The 18,011-nt window shown below is 33.5% G+C and overlaps 1 protein-coding gene across 1 annotated transcript in view; it reads right to left on the bottom strand.

Moving 5' to 3' along the window:
• Nucleotides 1-1,302: 1,302 nt before the first annotated feature.
• LOC133200274 (uncharacterized) overlaps nt 1,303-18,011 on the bottom strand; it is a 40,609-nt gene continuing 23,900 nt past the window's right edge. The window contains exons 4-7 of the mRNA XM_061336086.1: nt 14,518-14,772; nt 12,434-12,673; nt 6,712-6,833; nt 1,303-2,764 (exon numbers count right to left, since the gene is read on the bottom strand). Of these exons, the coding sequence (XP_061192070.1) occupies nt 1,517-2,764; nt 6,712-6,833; nt 12,434-12,673; nt 14,518-14,772 (1,865 nt within the window). The 3' untranslated portion in view covers nt 1,303-1,516. The remainder of the gene's footprint in view (nt 2,765-6,711; nt 6,834-12,433; nt 12,674-14,517; nt 14,773-18,011) is intronic.

Here is an 18,011-nt window from a genome sequence, read left to right as displayed (position 1 = left end):
ATGATTAAATATCTTTATTTTATTTTTTAAAAGGCTATAGAACAATTGCGAATCTGAAAACAAATAACAAAATACGTTTTCAGTACATATCTGGCCCTGTGTTTTTCTTATATATGAAAATGATATAAGAAATAAAACTTGTGCTAATTGAATTGTTGATAATCATACAGTAAGATCATACAATTTTTTTCCCCTCACATTACCCCCTAAATGCTAATTGTGAAGATCATACAATTTTTTTCTCGCACGTTACCCCCTAAATGCTATTTTTGACATCATGAACTTCTGCATTTTCCCGTATTTTCTTTAAAAAGTTGCCGAAAGACATCAATTTCTGCTGGAATTTTTTCTTTCAGGTAATACAGACCACATGCATCACCAACAAAGATTTTTAAAAATATGATGTTTTAAAGAATTTGGACAAGATATCCCAGAATTAAAGTGGGCGACGGCTGTGGACGCTATTTCCTTGAGGGAAAAAACCCTTGAAATTGGTTATTTTGGGGGCTTTTTCTGTTTGAAATAGAAAATGTATTAAATTAATGACGTCATATTTCCAGAATTGTTCATCCTTCATGCCGTATTCTTTCATGATTTATCACAGTCAAGCACTCAAATAATTTTTAAGCCAGTTTCAAATCTTCTTGAAAACTTAAAAATTTTCAGGGCACAATGAAGCAAAATGCCTTACCTACTTCTTTATTGTCTTATTTGTACTAAACATATATGAATGCATTATGCTAATGACGTCAATGTAATCATTTATTAAATGATTGTTTGTTGTAATTTTTATTAAAAATTGCAGTATCTTAGATTCGCCAACCATTCTCAAGTCGTACTTTTTTGTTATATTTTACGAGTGTTTATCAAAAGCGAAAGCAGCTTTTTAATAAAACTTACGATAACAACTATGAGAATGATATATGAATATAGATTACGTACAAAACCCTTTTTATACGTGCTGTATAATTAGAAGAGTGAGCATACACGCTGGTGCAAGCGTTTCATATTTTATTTGTAAAAAATACTCATTTTTCATTATAGCTTTCTTTTTCAGTTCCGAGTTTACTCATTGCACACAGGCAGATTTTACCTTAATGAAAATACTTTCTGTACAATAGTAAATAAGAATAACAAAGAGTTCAAGCATACAAGGGTAAGCACATTTGGCTGATTTAGAAGACTTAAAAATTACAAAGGACAGCGTGTTTATAGAGTGAAAAGTAATAGGAGATTTGTTTGCTAATGATATTCTAAATACACTGTATGTCACACGACAATATATATATAAAATGTACGTTCTAAGCATGTTTTCATTCTCAGTTGAATGACAAAAAAATTGTAAGGCGTTTAAGAAGTTTTTTTTAGACTTTAGACAAAATAGAAGAAAAAAAAACTAATTGAATTTTTCATTCATGTAAACAAAATGTATAATTTCCAACCATATTGAAATATAAGAAAATGTAACTTTTGTAATTCTTCAACTTATTTCCAATTGGTATATATCTTTTTTTGTCTATAATTTCCAGTATCTAGTAAATTCAGCGGTATCAATGAAATGCCGATCATTAATTGAATGCAGAGGACACAACAATTTAAGGTCTTCCTTTGGAATGTCTTTTTCTGGCAAGAAATGCCCCTTTATATCGAAAGAAATCGTTTTTTCTTTGTCCATTCGACATCTAAAGCCTCTGACAAACTGTATTTTTCTATGAAATGTTCCTGCTAAATCATTTAACATCTTTTCTATTCTTCCTTGAATCCTGTATGTTTTTACCGTTTCCAAAATAATTCCTGGTATCGGACAAAATACTTGAAGTTGTATAGATTCTTCTGTGACGGATAAAACGAAGTTGTTTTCCATACATGAAAACAAAGCAGCGTTTTTGTAGAGGCAAGATGTTCCTTGATTTCGTAGGACATTCCAGCCATCTTCTTGCATACAGGCAACAACAAGGCGGAAAAACAAGAAAAATGGCAGAAAATCAAATTGATACACAAGAACAGATGATTTACTTTCAGATTCTTTGATGAAATCTAGAAGTTCTGTTTCTATTTCTTTACGATTCATGCACGGAACATAGTGTGATTCTGAACCAACAGCCAGTAAACCAAGTCTTTGCATAAAGTTTAGAAGTGATTCCTTGTGATATTGTACATATCGTTTATCTTGCTCAAAAGACTCGCCTCTAAAAAGGTTGTCATACAACTCCCCATCTTTGTGTTTCCAGATCTCTATGAGAAGTCGGTCTCGCAGATTTCCTGTTTTGTAATATTCATCCCAGTCCCCTTGAATTACAGGAATACCTTTGAAATGTACCTCGTCTGTGATGATATGCTTAAAAGCGTCTATAAACCATTGCACGTCAATAATTACTTCTTCTTTCAAACCATTTTCATGAAAATATAGAGCTTTTCCAGCATCATGATAATAACGCAGCATATCATGTTTTCCCATTTCAGCTCCATCGGAACCTTTCTGTCCCTTTGCAGTAGTTTCTGGAACTTTCGTAATTATTTCCGATATTTTCATGATTCGCTCTGAGATTTTTTTCTGATTGATTTCTATTCCAAAATAAGACCATTCTACTGGAATGTTTTTGTTCCATCTTTGATCGGAGGCTATGTTGAAGAGACGTTTTTCCAAATCATGGAGAGGTGTAGCAAACTCTGTACAGTAAACTTCATCGTCTCTGATGTAAAGTGATAAATTAGATGACTTTGGAAATTGATGTTGCATGCTTTCCATCAATTCCTTTTTATCCTGCAGTGATAAAACATTTTCTTTCTATTAGTTTTTAAGTGATTATATCATTTTGACTGTTTCTGCTTTCTTTTACATCTTTTGGAATTAATTATGAGTATCCGTTGTTAAGAACAATTCTTCTCCCCCTGAAAAAGCTTCTGAATTGTTACAATTAAAAAGCCTTCCAAAAATGCACTTAATGACATTGATCTTCATGTTTACTAGTGATCAACATGGATTGATTGATTAATTGATTGTGTGTTGTTTTATGTCCCATTCGACATTTTCTTTCTCATATAGAGATCTCACCATAAATCGGTTAAAGGTTTCAAATTTAGACCTTCACTCGACACTCAGGGCCATTGAGCAGTGAGGGTTCTTTATCGAGTCAACGCCTACCGTGACACGTGGCCTCGGTTTTTAAGGTAAAGATCCATACCATGCTTTGAAAATAACGAAGCTACAGATTTCTGTGAAACTTCTCAGAATTTTAACTAAGTATGTGTCCTTTCCAGATCTGTGTAAATTTTGAGGTCAACCGGACCTCCTTTTGGAAGGAATTGTGTTGCACAGTGCAGAATAAATGTATATAATATTTAGCTTAATATGATATCAAAAAAAATATTTGTATAGGAAAAGAAAGATCTGAGTAATGATCAGTAATCACTGGGTAGGTTATGTTAAAGATCTGAGTCATCACTGGGTAGGTTATGTTATTTTTCTACAAGTATCTAAAACCAAGTTTAACATGCACAAAATAAACCTGTTATAATTGTCCCCTGCTTTCACTGAAAGTGGGGATATTAATTTGGGTCTGTGCATCTGTCCGTCTGTCTTTCTGTCTGTCTGTAACACTTTTGAGAAGCCTTTGAGCTTTTGCAATGAAATTTTACTTAATAACTCTCTGTGGCCCAAGGAAGACCCTTATTGATTTTGAGGTCAAAAGGTCAAGGTATTTTGTTTCTGCGCAATATCTCAAGAAGCCTTTGAGATTTTGCATTGAAATTTTATCCCACAACTCCCTATGGCCTAAGGAAGAACTCTATTGATTTTGAGGTTCAAAGGTCAAGGTCATACATTCTGATTGTGTGTAAAAATTTCATTTCTGAGCAATATTCCAAGAAGCTTTTGGGCCTTTGCAATGAAATTTTATACCGTAACTCCCTATGCTCTGCCCATCCCTGTTAAGGTGTCCTGTTTATAATTTTTTGCAAAAGGGGGTCAAACTCTAAGGACAAGGTCAAGATGTCAAATATATTTATACCAAAAGAAAAGTTTTGTTACAAGGAATACATGTGAAATATTACAGCCATTATGGCTCCAACCAATCAAAAGTTAAAGGCAAGGTTAAAGTTTTTGTGGACAAACAAATTAACAGACAGACGGGGCAAAAACTATATACCCCCGAATCTTACAAGTCAATATATGGGCATAAAAAAATCAAAGATAGATCATAGTGCAGTATTAATAAACACAAATCACCGTTGCCTATTTAAACGATGGAAAATACATGCAAATAATTATTCTTCGCTTAATAAATTGTTAAAAATGCTTGAGCTCATATAGAGTAATATGATGTAGATTTTGATTTAAGTTTGATCTGACGGCAGATCACTCTTCCTGTATGATGGTACCATGGAATATGAACTCTTTAGTGTGAAGTATATAGGGGTCAAACAAATGCACTTGTAGTGATTTTTAATTTTTGTATTTTAATTTTTATGCTGAATGATATCTTAATATAATAATAATAATAAGTGCAGATAAATATCTGTATATTCAAAAATAATTTTTAAAAAAATCATCAAACTAAATGGTTTTTACTTAATAAAATGAAAATTGATGAAAGTTGCTTCCGAGAAACAAAACACTGCCATAAATTCTGCCTTAAATAAAGCATTTTTATTCTTTTGAAATAACTTTTATGAGATATTAATAATTTTTCATTCAAATAAAAAATCACACTCTTGACATAAATCCATGAAATCTAAATCAAAATGAAGTCATATTTTATTGTTTTTTTTTTTTTTTTAATGATTAAGAACCATGCATGAACAACCTAATTATATAATTATAACATTATAAGCCCTCAGAATGTCAAAGAGAGTTGAATTTATCTGATTGAAATTTTATCCCTTCATCACACTTTTTACTTATTCTTTTTTAAATTACCCACTATGATCTCATACCATTCCTATTTATTATCTAATCTCTTCTTTGTTACTGTCATATATTGAGATTTGTGGGTTCAAGTCCGACCACACTTATAATTATACATAAAATTATGATCTAGAATAGTACACTAGGGATCCCCATTGTCCTATTAGCTACTAGTATCTACTGTAATATATTATACCATTCACAGGTGCTTGAGGACAGGACCCCCCCCCCCCCTTTCCGATATAGACCCCTGGGTCTGTTCTGACATTTTTCTCATTAATTATATGTAGATGACACATTTGTAATTTAATCTAGATCATCAATTCAGAAACAATTCGGAAACTTTTTTAAAATTTGCTTAGATATACCTAGTGGAGAAAGAGATGAATTTATAAGGAAACGTATACAATTCATGAAATATTTAAGACACTCAGACAGGTTTGCCAAGTCAGTTAATATCACTTATGAAACATTATTGTTTAGATCTAATATAGTAAAACAGGTGTCCTGGGTTCGATCCCTGGTCCAGCCATGCAATTTCTCCATTGTTAATTTGATATTTAATTATATATATATTAAACAATAATGGTCTACAGGTGCACTAATACACTAGCCACAGCACAACAAAACGGGTAAGGCTAATGTGCACTAGCTTTAAAAAGTATTTTTCAAAATCTTCAGTATGTTGTGTCTATTAAGGAAACAATATACATGTAAAAAAAAAATGCATGTCCTTTCCTACTTTAGATGAAATTTACTGTTTTTATCAAGAAATATTCAATGATTCAGTGCAAGGATACCAAATAACAGAACATTTATATTTGTGCACTTTTATATATTGCAAATCAAGTTTTCCATTACTCAGTTTTTTTTTCAAAACCTGAGTCTATCTCTGAGGACGATTTTCGAGGACGATGTTATAATTCCAACAATCAAGAAGAGAAAAACAGAAATTCTAAAGTCGGAATATTGAAGCAAAGTATACTGATATACGTCAATACTTAGCCGTGGTTGGTTATGTAAGCAAACGATAATGACATTCGACAAGAGAACCATTTATTTGTTACTCTGTATTTCTTCAACTTACAGAGACAAGAAAAAGGCGACCTGATTGTCGAAGTCTTTTTGTTATCTTGTACTCGAGTCAACCTTCCATCATTTCAATCAACTTTCGGTTTGACAAAGCATCTAAAATTAAACTCTCCTTCGATCATGCATTCCGGAAATAACCGTACATCGTAGTTTTTCTGCCTTTTATTTTGGAAATTAATTTACCTTTCTTATCACGGTAAATGATATTGGCGTCTGCCATTTTGATAGAATAAGCGTCGGGCACGTACTGACGTAATAACGTCACTGACGTGAATAACGTCATATAACGTTATTTTACGTGGTATGGATCATTACCTTAAGGTCTCATCAGAAAGACCTGCAACTTTCACTCCAATGTTCCTAGCACTTGGCGAAGGAACAGTTGCTACCTATTTTTTATCGACTTAGGTCACAAGACACAAACCTTCCGATCACAAACATAGAGGGAAATTGATTCTGTTAACATGATAGTATAAAAAAGTGGCCTTCAAATGCCTGTAATAATAATATACCAATATCTCAAAGATACCTGGCTTATAACATTGATTTAATAAGTGCTAAAGAAAAAATAATTTTATCTTTTGCATTAAAGATCACTTGATGATTCTTTTGCAACATGTAATTAAAAGAAAAAAAGTTGACTTAAATGAGAAAAAAAAATCCATATGATGCTGTCTTTTGAATGATAGTTTCATTATAAGAAATATGCCCACCTTAAACTGTCTGTTTCTTTCTTCCCAATGGGTAGCTACAATCAGAACTATGGGCTTTGGATCGTTGACATTGTCAGAACCACAGTAGGTGTGTATAGACTTTATCCAGAATACGAAGTAGTCTAAAATAAACAAATACTAATAGTCCTTCTCAAAATGCTTCAAATATATTTAAAAAATCTTTAAGAAAACACTTATATTACTAATACTATAACATTTAGTGATGACAAGCTTTGTTCCTGCGTAAATACAAAACCAAGTCGCACGCTAGGGTGTTATTTAAGGTCGGGATGGGCGTTCCAATCTAGTTGAGAGAAATAAAAACAAGATGGGCCACATCGCTAGGAAAATGCAGAAATTAGTTCAGTCTCGAAAAGTTTACGGGGGGGGGGGAGGGGGGGTCAAACGTAAATTTACTCTACCACAGGATGCTTCAATATCAATATTACTAATCGTGGTTTTGCTGATCTTGAGCAGAAGAATTTAAACATTTTCCCTATGTATTCCTATGTAAAATTTTGATAGCGCATTGTGCCTCCACCCTACCCGCCCTAAATTTGAATCTACACTACCTGAGGATGCTTCTGTAATAATATGACAAATCATGACTTTGCTGTTCTTGAGCAGAAGATTTTTTCAAGATGATTCCTGTATATTCTTAAGGACGACGGACCTAATTCGAAATTTCGCGCCACTGCGCAGAAAACCGCGCATATGCATTGAATCAGTTTGACTTAATTATGCATTGCAAAAGATAAAACAAGAGGCCCATGGGCCACATCGCTCACCTGAGTAACTTTGGCCATGCTGTTCTTTACCAGATTTCCCCCTTTTAATATACCTATTGTGGCCCTGCCCTACCCCTGGGGGTCATGATTTGAACAATTTAGAATCTACACTACCCCCAGGAAGCTTCCATTTGAGTTTCAGCTTTTCTGGCCCAGTGGTTCATGAGAAGAAGATTTTTTAAGATTTTTCCTATATATTTCAATGTAAAACTTGGATTCCCTACTGTGGCCCCGCCCTACCCCCGGGGGTCATGATTTGACTAATTTAGATTCTACCCTACCCCAGGATGCTTCCGTATAAGTTTCAGCTTTTCTGGCCCAGTGGTTCTTGAGAAGAAGATTTTTTAAGATTTTTCCTATATATTTCAATGTAAAACTTGGATTCCCTATTGTGGCCCCGTCCTACCCCTGGGGAACATGATTTGAACAATTTAGAATCTACACTATCCCAGGATGCTTCCATATAAGTTTCAGCTTTTCTGGCCCAGTGATTCTTGAGAAGAAGATTTTTAAAGATTTTTCTTATTAATTTCAATGTACAACTTGGACTCCCTCTTGTGGCCCCGCCCTACCCCCGGGGGTCATGATTTGAACAATTTAGAATCTACACTACCCCCAGGAAGCTTCCATTTGAGTTTCAGCTTTTCTGGCCCAGTGGTTCATGAGAAGAAGATTTTTTAAGATTTTTCCTATATATTTCAATGTAAAACTTGGATTCCCTACTGTGGCCCCGCCCTACCCCCGGGGGTCATGATTTGAACAATTTAGAATCTACACTACCCCAGGATGCTTCCATATAAGTTTCAGCTTTACTGGCCCTGTGGTTCTTGAGAAGAAGATTTTTTAATGACCCCACCCTATTTTTTTCTTCTCTTGATTATCTCCCCTTGTTAGGGGACTTGGCCCTTCATTTTAACAATTTAAATTCCCCTTCACCCAAGGATGCTTTGTACCAAGTTTGGTCAAAATTGGCCCAGTGGTTCTTGAGAAGAAGTCAAAAATGTGAAAAGTTTACAGACGGACGGACAGACAGACAGACAGACGGACAGACGGACGGACGGACGACGGACAAAATGTGATCAGAAAAGCTCACTTGAGCCTTCAGCTCAGGTGAGCTAAAAAATATACATTCTTAATTCTTTTAGAGATATTCAAAGAATTCCTCTTAATTCAAAAATATTATAAATATTTCGATTTATATTCATTTGTTGATTTTATAAATAAATGATTTACTGGCCAAGGTATTTTTTAGTGAAAAAGAGCTAGGTTCACTTTATGCATAAAATGGCCCTATCCTTATATCAATTAATCGACTATCAACCTCTATCCCATTTCATACATCAAAATAGAGTAGAGACTTAGTGCTTTCATTTCCTATCACAAAATTTCTTTTTGAGAATCCAGGTATTGGAAAACAAGCTTTGGGAAAATGCAATGTTCTTGAATTTTGCAGAAAACATGCGTATTTGACTACCTTCAGCAAAGAATTAAAATATAGCACAGCCCACGATCCAAAAATTAAAACATGTTTTGTGATCTTCAGAAACAGATCTTTTATTATGTAATTGCATATTTTGGATCAGAGGTTGTGCTCTATATATAATATTGAAAAAATACCTCAACTTTTGGCCATTTTTAAGGGAATTTACAGGATATGGGAAAAATGACGCATTTTATGACGTCATAATGCATTGACTAGAGAGAAAATTACGTCATGTTCAATAGATACACGGTCACCAAGTGTCCAAGTTATAAATACTGCATTTTCAACTAAAACTGAGTCGTTTCGATTTTTCAGAAGTTCTCAGGGCCAAAAAAAGCCCTAAGTGGCTCTTGCTCTTTCCCAAAATGTGCTCTTTACCTGAGTTTGACATGCCCTCTTGAGAAATCTAAGCCGATGACCCATTTACTTTTTGGCATAATTTGCTAGTAAATTGTCTTGTTTACATTGTCCTTTAATATGAATAAAAATTTTATTGCAGAATTTTTTGAATGATCAATCTTATACCCTACACTGGCGATTTTCCATTACTTCTTATAGCAATTATCGATTTCCATCGCTAACTTTTGGAACGCTCCCCATTAAAAATTTACGTCAATGACCATATGTTTTTTTTTTTATTGATTTTAACTCAACATAAGTCACTTTACCTCATTTTAAAATTTGAATTAAAAAAAATTATTGCAGAAATGATTAGGTCCGTCGTCGTTAAGTGAAACTTTGACCTTCTGTTATGCCCCTCCTAACCCCTAGGGTTCATAATTTGAACAAACTTGATTCTACCAAAACCAAAAGTTGCTTCTGTATAAATATGACCAATGGTGGCTAAGTTGTTCTTGAGAAGAAGATCTGCAGAGCAGAGCGGCACTTAAGGACTACTTTATCCGGCGCCTGTCTGTCTGTCTAGCTGTCTGTCTGTCACAGCCTATTTCTCGAGAATTGTAAGAGGAATGGATTTGATATTTTGCACATATATTGCTTGTCACTATGACTTTTGTAAATAACCATAGTTACGGATCTCGTGACCCTTGACCTTTGACCTACTTTACAAAATAATTCATATTGCGGGTATACAGCACATTTTTACATTTAAGAATTAAAGCCTTTGTTATATAGCATGAGCATTGTTTGTCATAAGACATCATGAAAAATACCAGCATTACAATCTACTTGACCTTGACCTTTGAACTACTTTGCAAAACAAACCCTTGGCAGTTTAAGGGGAGACAGGACACATGTCACATAACTCAATTGACTACGTCATAGTCACCGTTAATGTTGGTGTTAAACGTTATTATAATCACCTGTATTTATATAATTTTTGTTCAACTTATTGAGCTTAAACATTTTATGTAAAATCTTTAAGAATTTTAAACGATGATGTAAATATTCAAAAATGGTGAAATCGATTGATCCATCCCTCCCCTTCTTTACGCTGCAGTCTAACATGTCCTTGACGTCATATATATAATTGCGATGACAAGATCGGGTCTGACGGACGGACGGATCGTGAATGATGCAGGATAACCTCTGAAGTCGAGAAATGTTTCTCGATTTTCTCGACCTCGGAGGTTATCCTGCATCATTCATAAAAATATTCTATACTGAAACGCAAAAGAAACGCAACATCATATTTTAGGGGAAAATATTACATATAAGATATAATTTTGTATCTAAAAAGTAAGGACATCTTCAACTTTGTAAATATCGGTAATTTAACTGTTAAATGATTTTCATACCATTACCAGAAGTAAAGTTTGAGTCCGCTTAACAGAAATCAAAAATTGCATGTTTAACAAAACATTTGGCAATAATATCGGGTGTTAAGGATTTGTATCTGTTTATTATAAGTAATGCAGCAATGCTCCGAAAAATAAATTCCCCTTTCTTTTCCGTAAGCGATGCCAAGGCTTCCTGAAAATGACTTAAGTACGCATTTCCATTGTTCTAGCTGGAAATTCTCAAAATAAAGGTGATTGAGAGTTGCAGATGCAAATATGACCCACATCGCGCCTCAACAGGCTCTTACATATCATTAGCATGAATGACAGTCCTTGGACGGGAATTCCAAGGGTTACCACACCGCGCTTGACTAGAGAAAATTCGACTTCATCATCTGAAAAACGAGCATTCAAACATAGCAAAGAATATTTCTTTCGCTCAGATCTCGAGATTGATGAACCTATTGTATCTTAGAAATCAAGCTGCAACTGTTGTGCATGCTGTAATTGAATGGCCGGGGTGGGGTGGGGGTGTTTTAACAGTCATGTGCTACTTTCCAAAATTTAATGATAATCATTTCACATTTTTATCAAATCTCTGATGTTTTTAAATCGAGTTTTACCATAGTGTATTCATTTTTGAATATCATTAGATAAAAAATTCAAGTATTTGTATATTACTGCTTGTTGCGTTTCTTTTGCGTTTCAGTATACTAACAGCTCTTAAATACGGCTGATCGCTTCCTCTGTAAAGAAACGAATTTGGTCACCATGTCTCGATTAAGCTGTTCCATTTAACACCAGAGGGTCAATTTGTTTGTTTACTTGTGTATCGATCGCAATAGAATGCCTACGATTTGAACTTTCGTTGGGTTAAAAATATCCCTTAATTATTTATAAATTTGTTTGCAACATATAGTTATAAATTTTTATGAATGTAAAATAATAAAATAAGTTGTCTATTTTGTTGCTTTATTTCTAGTAAATTTACGGATTGTAAATGTTTTGGGGAGGTCCGTGGAACAGGACCATGTAGCTATAAAAAACGACATTTGTCAGTTGTTTCGGCAATACACAGTACTTAGACAGCGGAAGACGAAACATCGATATGATCTCAATAAGTATCAGATTCTACAGTGAAATATCTTATTCTTTTCAACTGTACAGGTTTGATGTGTGTTTCTGATCTGATGATTGTTAAATGACGTTCGTGATTTATTGAAGAACAATGTCCGCGGTATATCTTTGATATTGGGCAATAACTGTAGTAGAATTAAAAATACATGTAGATGTCAATTTAGAAAGAGCTGTCAATAAGAAAATTTAAGGAATGATACGAACTTGGGTTTCTCTACACAGGCATATGTGAGAAGTTAAAGTTTATATTCTTATTAACGTTAACAGATTAAAAACATTTTAAAATCAACCATTGAAAATAAAACTACCACAAAAGTGCTGCATTTCAAAAACTGAATCTTTGCTGTTTAAGAAACACAACGCGCAAGTAGAAGAGAAAAAGAGACGTGACAACAAATTGAAAATGCTTTTGCCTCCTAAATGCACATGCATCTTTCTGGACCTGTTATAGAAAGGATTAACTTTTTAAATACTTATTATGAAGACATTTTAAGAATTTGGTGCAAGACATACATACATTTATAAATAGGTATAAAATAAATGTAAAAAAAAAATAAGATCTGCAAAATTCATACCTCCATATGTCCATCCAGAAAAAACGCTTCCATCTTGATCACACACTTCCTTATCCACCTTCTGGTCAAGACGTTTAGAAGCGTCCACCACCACAACATAGAAAGCTCTCCTGGTCAGGTAAATCTGGTGGCAGGCGTAGTACGCACACTGTCCTCCAAAGTCAAAGAATGTCAGAGTCTTTGATTCAACATTTGTTGCATTTACTTCTTTATTTCTGTGATCCATATATCTTGTTTTCACTGTAAACATATTCAGGCATTCAGTAAATTGTTGTCAAGTATTATCTGTTATTTCAATCATTGTTATCTTACTTAATGAACTGCATTAAAATTACTTGCAATATCATTAGTTGGGAATCAGTCAGCATTGTTCGAAAATACACCACAACTAGAATTAGAAATAAATCACCAGCAGTACCAACATTTAAACCAAAAATCCATTCCAAGCTTTATGTATTTTGTTCATAAAAACTAAAAGTATAGATGAATCGGATTTTTAATTACTGTGAGTGCCGAAAATCAAAATCAATATTATCTCTACTACCTTTAATATTACCAGCATCAGCAGAATTTTTGGTTACCTTGATTTTAATAAATAAGTATCCGACAAAGTAATCATTTTAGTCAGCCAGCTAACTAAACTAGAGATACTAAGAGCACTGAGCTAACAAAATGATACCCCCGGCTCCCATATGTATATAATGGCAAAGTCCATGTTTTGCTATGGGAGACCCGAAATATGTGTCCGATCGAAAGTAAAATAGGAGATGCACAATGACACTTTGTAACAAAGATTCTTTGAAAGTATAATTTTATTTTATTAAGTGGTATAGGAGGAGTTGTGGATAAGAGATGGGTATCCCTCAATATTAAAGAAAGAACGTCAGTGTCTTTGTTTTGCTGTGGGAAACTCTAAATATGTGTCCGATCAAAAAATGAAATATATTTAAGTGGTGCACAATGACAATATGTACTAAAGATTCTGTGAAATTAAAACATTTTTGTGGCGTCATTCTTTTGTTTCTATCTCATATTTCAAAGAATGTACTAGCTATAGTCAAATATTATTTTCAGGAGTACATCATATCTATTTCTGTGTGAAACAAAGGATGACGTCACTTAGCTTTTACACAACGAATGAATAAGGCAACAAATAGACGAAAAATATGCATTTTATCAACATCAACATTAGAAATTACTTAAATATTTTACTCATATATAAAGCGATTATACTAATCAATTTAAGTGACTTCACGAAATTGTTAATAGTCGTTTACAATGCGTTTCAAAATTGTTTTTAATTGATCCAAGAGCGATTTTCATTGAATTTTCACAGTACAATTAAAAATTTTATAGAGGACCCCCTCCTTTTTTTTTTTTTTTTTTTTTTTTTTTTTTTTACCAATTTCTGGAAATCAATATTTTTAGAAGTGAAAATTAACTTTTCCTTTTCAACATTAACATTACAGTTGTTTTCCTCTTGGCATAATCTTAAAATTGAAAAAAAAGACTGTTTACCACAACGACCGATCAATGAGTGTCTTCAATTTTTAAGCCCCCGTAATCGAAGATTCGGGGGCATATAGTATTTGCTCTGTCGGTCCGTCTGTCTGTCTATTCATCCGCATAAACTTTAAAACCTTGTACATGGCTTTTGAATGGTTGGAGCTATGGCTCTCATATTTCACACGGGTATTCCTTGCGACAAAAATTTTCTTTTAGTACCAAAATATTTTATCTCTTGACCATAAAGTTTGACCCACTTTTGCAAAATTTTACCAAACTTTTACCTTGGCCATGACTTCTGAACGGGTAGTGCTAAGGCATTCTGAATCTTGACCTTTGATTTTGACTTGCATTTGAAAAACTTTTACCTTAGCCATGATCTGCCATGCGGGGGCATCAGTGTTTCCCAAACACATCTTATTTAAAAATATTTCCTGTCAATATTTCCTGTCGGATCTCACTTTTTTCAATTTCTTCCCCTCATGTTTACATTTAAATGGGAAGAAAGAAAAGGGTCATATTATTTCATATTTGCCAAAGATCTAGAGCAGATTACATTTAAATTACTAACATTCTACCTTTTAATGATTTTGTTTTATCATCTACATCAAATATTTCCTCATGCACCTCCAATCCTTCAGTAGATTTTACTTCCTCAATCTTTCTTTCACTATAACCGAGAAGACGGTTAAGTAGCGTGGTCTTTCCTGCCCCGGCACATCCTACAATCATTCCCCGGGCGTGATGTTCAGTCTTTGTTCCTCTCTTAGCGTTTTCGACATACCGCTCTCTGGCCTCCTGGTCCCATACAAGTATTTCTTCTGGGACTACCACTGAAAATAACTATCAATGATTACATTTTTTCAGGATCACGTATTTCGATAGATTTGATAATTCAAGCTATTCAAAATCATTCTTTTTATCAAAACGGTCAGTACTGCATCCATTTTTAAACTATCTTATTTGAACAACGAAAAAAAAAAGATTCTTTTGGCTATGTTATTATTCATTATCGTGTCATTATCTTTACCTTTAACTCGTTTGACCTTTCTTTTTGTGTTCTGTTCAATTGTTGTTTTTAATAGTGCAACCTTGTTCGAAATATTTTTTCTGTAGTATTCAACGGGTACTAATGAGTTTAAAAGAGTGTTTTCCAAGTAGCACAGATTTAAATATATCATACAATGAACCTGGTTGTAATAAGGGGCCATAAGGGGACAAAATGTTAAATGTTTGACACTTCATACCTCCAAAAAGGTAAATATTTTGATAAGCAATATTGAACAAAAGATGTTTTGAATAATATTTTAAACAATAAACAACTTGCACAACGGCCCCATTAAGGACTTGAAGGGCTGGTCCCTAATTTTTTCTATTCTATATAGTTTGAAAACGAAAAGAAATTTCTGAATAAATCTTCAAATTCACAGGAGTTTTCTTTTGACATGAAGAAAAAGGGGCTGACCCCTCAAATTAGGGGCTCAGAAGGGCCAACAGACTTCATAAATAACTTTTTAACATTAATATTTTGTATTGAAATAAAGCAAAAATGTTTTTCTTAACAATCTGAAATAATATATTCTAAAATTCTGACAAATATTAGGTAATTAGGGGTTATAGGGGGACAGAATGCTAAATCTTTGACACTCTATATCTCGAAGAGGGGAAATATTGTGATAAGCAATATTGAACAAAAGATGGTCAGAATAATATTTTAAACAAAATACAACCATTCAATTTTCGGAAAAGGGCCCCATTAAAGACTTGAAGGGCTGGTTCCTAAATATTTCTATTCTGCATATCTCCAAAAGGAAGAAAAGCTTCTGAACTAGATAATTGTTGAACAAAAAGACTTCAATTTGTTATAAAGATAAAGGGGCTGACCAGTCAAATTAGGGACTCAGAGGGGCCAAATTCCTTCATCTTTAAGTCTTGAACGATCTATATTTTGTAATGCATTTCTGGAGCAAAAAAGAAAAATGTTCATATTAACGATTTGCAACTATAAAGAATAGAATTTTGATGATATACTATGTACTAGTAATAAAGGGCCAAAAGGAGCAAGAATGCTAAATCTTTGACGCTTTATAACCCAAAAATGGGAAGTATTCTGATAAGGAATTCAATATTAAACAGAAGATGTTAAGATTTATGTTCTTAACAATATGCAGACTTTCAATTGTGCAAAACAGACCCATTAAGGACTTGAAGGGCTGGTCCTTAAATATTTCTATTCTGTATAGCTCGAAAAGGAAAAAAAAAACCCTCTGAATAATGGTTGATCATGAACAAAAAGTCTTCAAAGGCACAATATCTTTCATTTAACATTAGGAAAAAGGGACTGACCCCTAAAAATCAGAGGGTCGGGGGGGGGGGGGTTCGGGGGCAAAATGCTTTCATCTATACCTTTTTAATGATCAATTTTTATTCAAATTACTGTAGTACAAATGCTTAAGGTTACCAAAAGCACCAATACATTGTAAATTTTAAAATCATTTATTGCGTAAATGTGGGCCATAAGGTGCCAGAATGCTAAATCTTTAAAGTTTGATATCTCGAAAAGTTGAAACATTTTGATGAACAATTTTGAACAAAAGTTGTCCAAAATAGTTTTTTTTAACCAACAGAGTGATGTCTAAATGTCATTATCTTTTAATGAATATCTTAGTCAAAATCACATCTCATCTTATCGAGAAATCGGACGGAAGACCTACTCGTTGTTCGCAACAAGATTTCATCTAGTTTCACATTATTTTCCAAATGAGTATAATGTGTAAAGAACAATCCTATTAAAAGGTTTCTGTGAAGATCTAACCTCTGTAACCAGTGAAACTTTCTTCTTTTTTTTGCCACGCATGGAAAACGAATTTAAGGAAACCTTGCCCATTATTAAAGCTAGACTATTATTAACACCAGATATATATACCAAATAAAATTTACTAGCTTTGGATTCATTTCGCCATCGTTGTTGCATGTTAGGTGATTTGTCAAGCGCATTGTTTTTTATCATAACGATATAATTCAAAATAAATACATCTAAACTTAAATCGATGAGATATGAAACTTCTTTGCATGTGTAAATATGCTTAAAGTCCACTTTGCTATAATTTGACCAAACAGAATATGTCACACTTTCTGAATTCGATGAAACGTGAATATTTTTGTTGATTTGCGCAACAACAACGAACGAGTAAACATTTGGGAAGTGTATCTCCGAATTAAATTCTCAAGCATATAAAGAAAAACGTATTTTTTATGCACCATGAAACTGATAAAGTTTTGCATTTCAGTGTCAATTCATCAAAAAGAATGCCCCTTACTTCTTAAAACCTGTTATGAAACTTTACATGAAGCTCTCACTGTACAGTTAACAAAGAAGTACAGTGCGTCATGTGTACGCAAATATTTACATTAACAGAGGCCTCAACTGTGATCGTCCGAAGCCGATCACAAATGTGCCGAATCCAGTTTCTGTGGGAAGGAGCCCTAACAAAAATTTACTATAGTTAACTATAATAAATACTTTGATACTTTGATTTACTATGAAACTTTACACTAGAACATTTTTTTGAGATTTCGAAACTTTAAATCTTATAAATTCTATACCAATGCTGTAAAATTTGCCATTGGATCTAAGAATTTGAATATAAAAATAATATTTCCATTTAATATCAAACATTTGCAAGTATATATTGAGAAAAAATAAAATATAACAATCTGAAATCCATAGTAACAAGATGTGTTTGTGAAACACTATGCTCACAATGGTAACACAATTCTGGAGTGGGACGTGGACTACAGTGCAATAGTTATGGCCAATGTTAAAGTTTTTCAGATGTAGGACAAAGGTCACAGTTGAGGTCACATGATCAAAAATTTCTGTACCAATGGAAAGGTCTTGTCATAATGAACACTCATGTCAGATATTAAAGATTTACCCTTGACAGCGCAATAGTTATGGGCTAGGTTAAAGTTGCAACAGACAGACAGACAAACAGACAAACAAACAAACAGAATGAACATACTAGACAAAGAGCTGTCATACACATTTGGAGAAATGAAAAAAAAAAAA

The sequence above is a fragment of the Saccostrea echinata genome, unplaced genomic scaffold (genome assembly GCF_033153115.1).
Source record: "Saccostrea echinata isolate AGI-Se365-2 ecotype Australia unplaced genomic scaffold, CSIRO_AGI_Sech_v1 ptg000038l, whole genome shotgun sequence".
In the NCBI taxonomy this organism is placed as follows: domain Eukaryota; kingdom Metazoa; phylum Mollusca; class Bivalvia; order Ostreida; family Ostreidae; genus Saccostrea; species Saccostrea echinata.
Note: the sequence above shows the minus strand (reverse complement) of the source record. Positions and strands in the feature narration are given on the sequence as shown.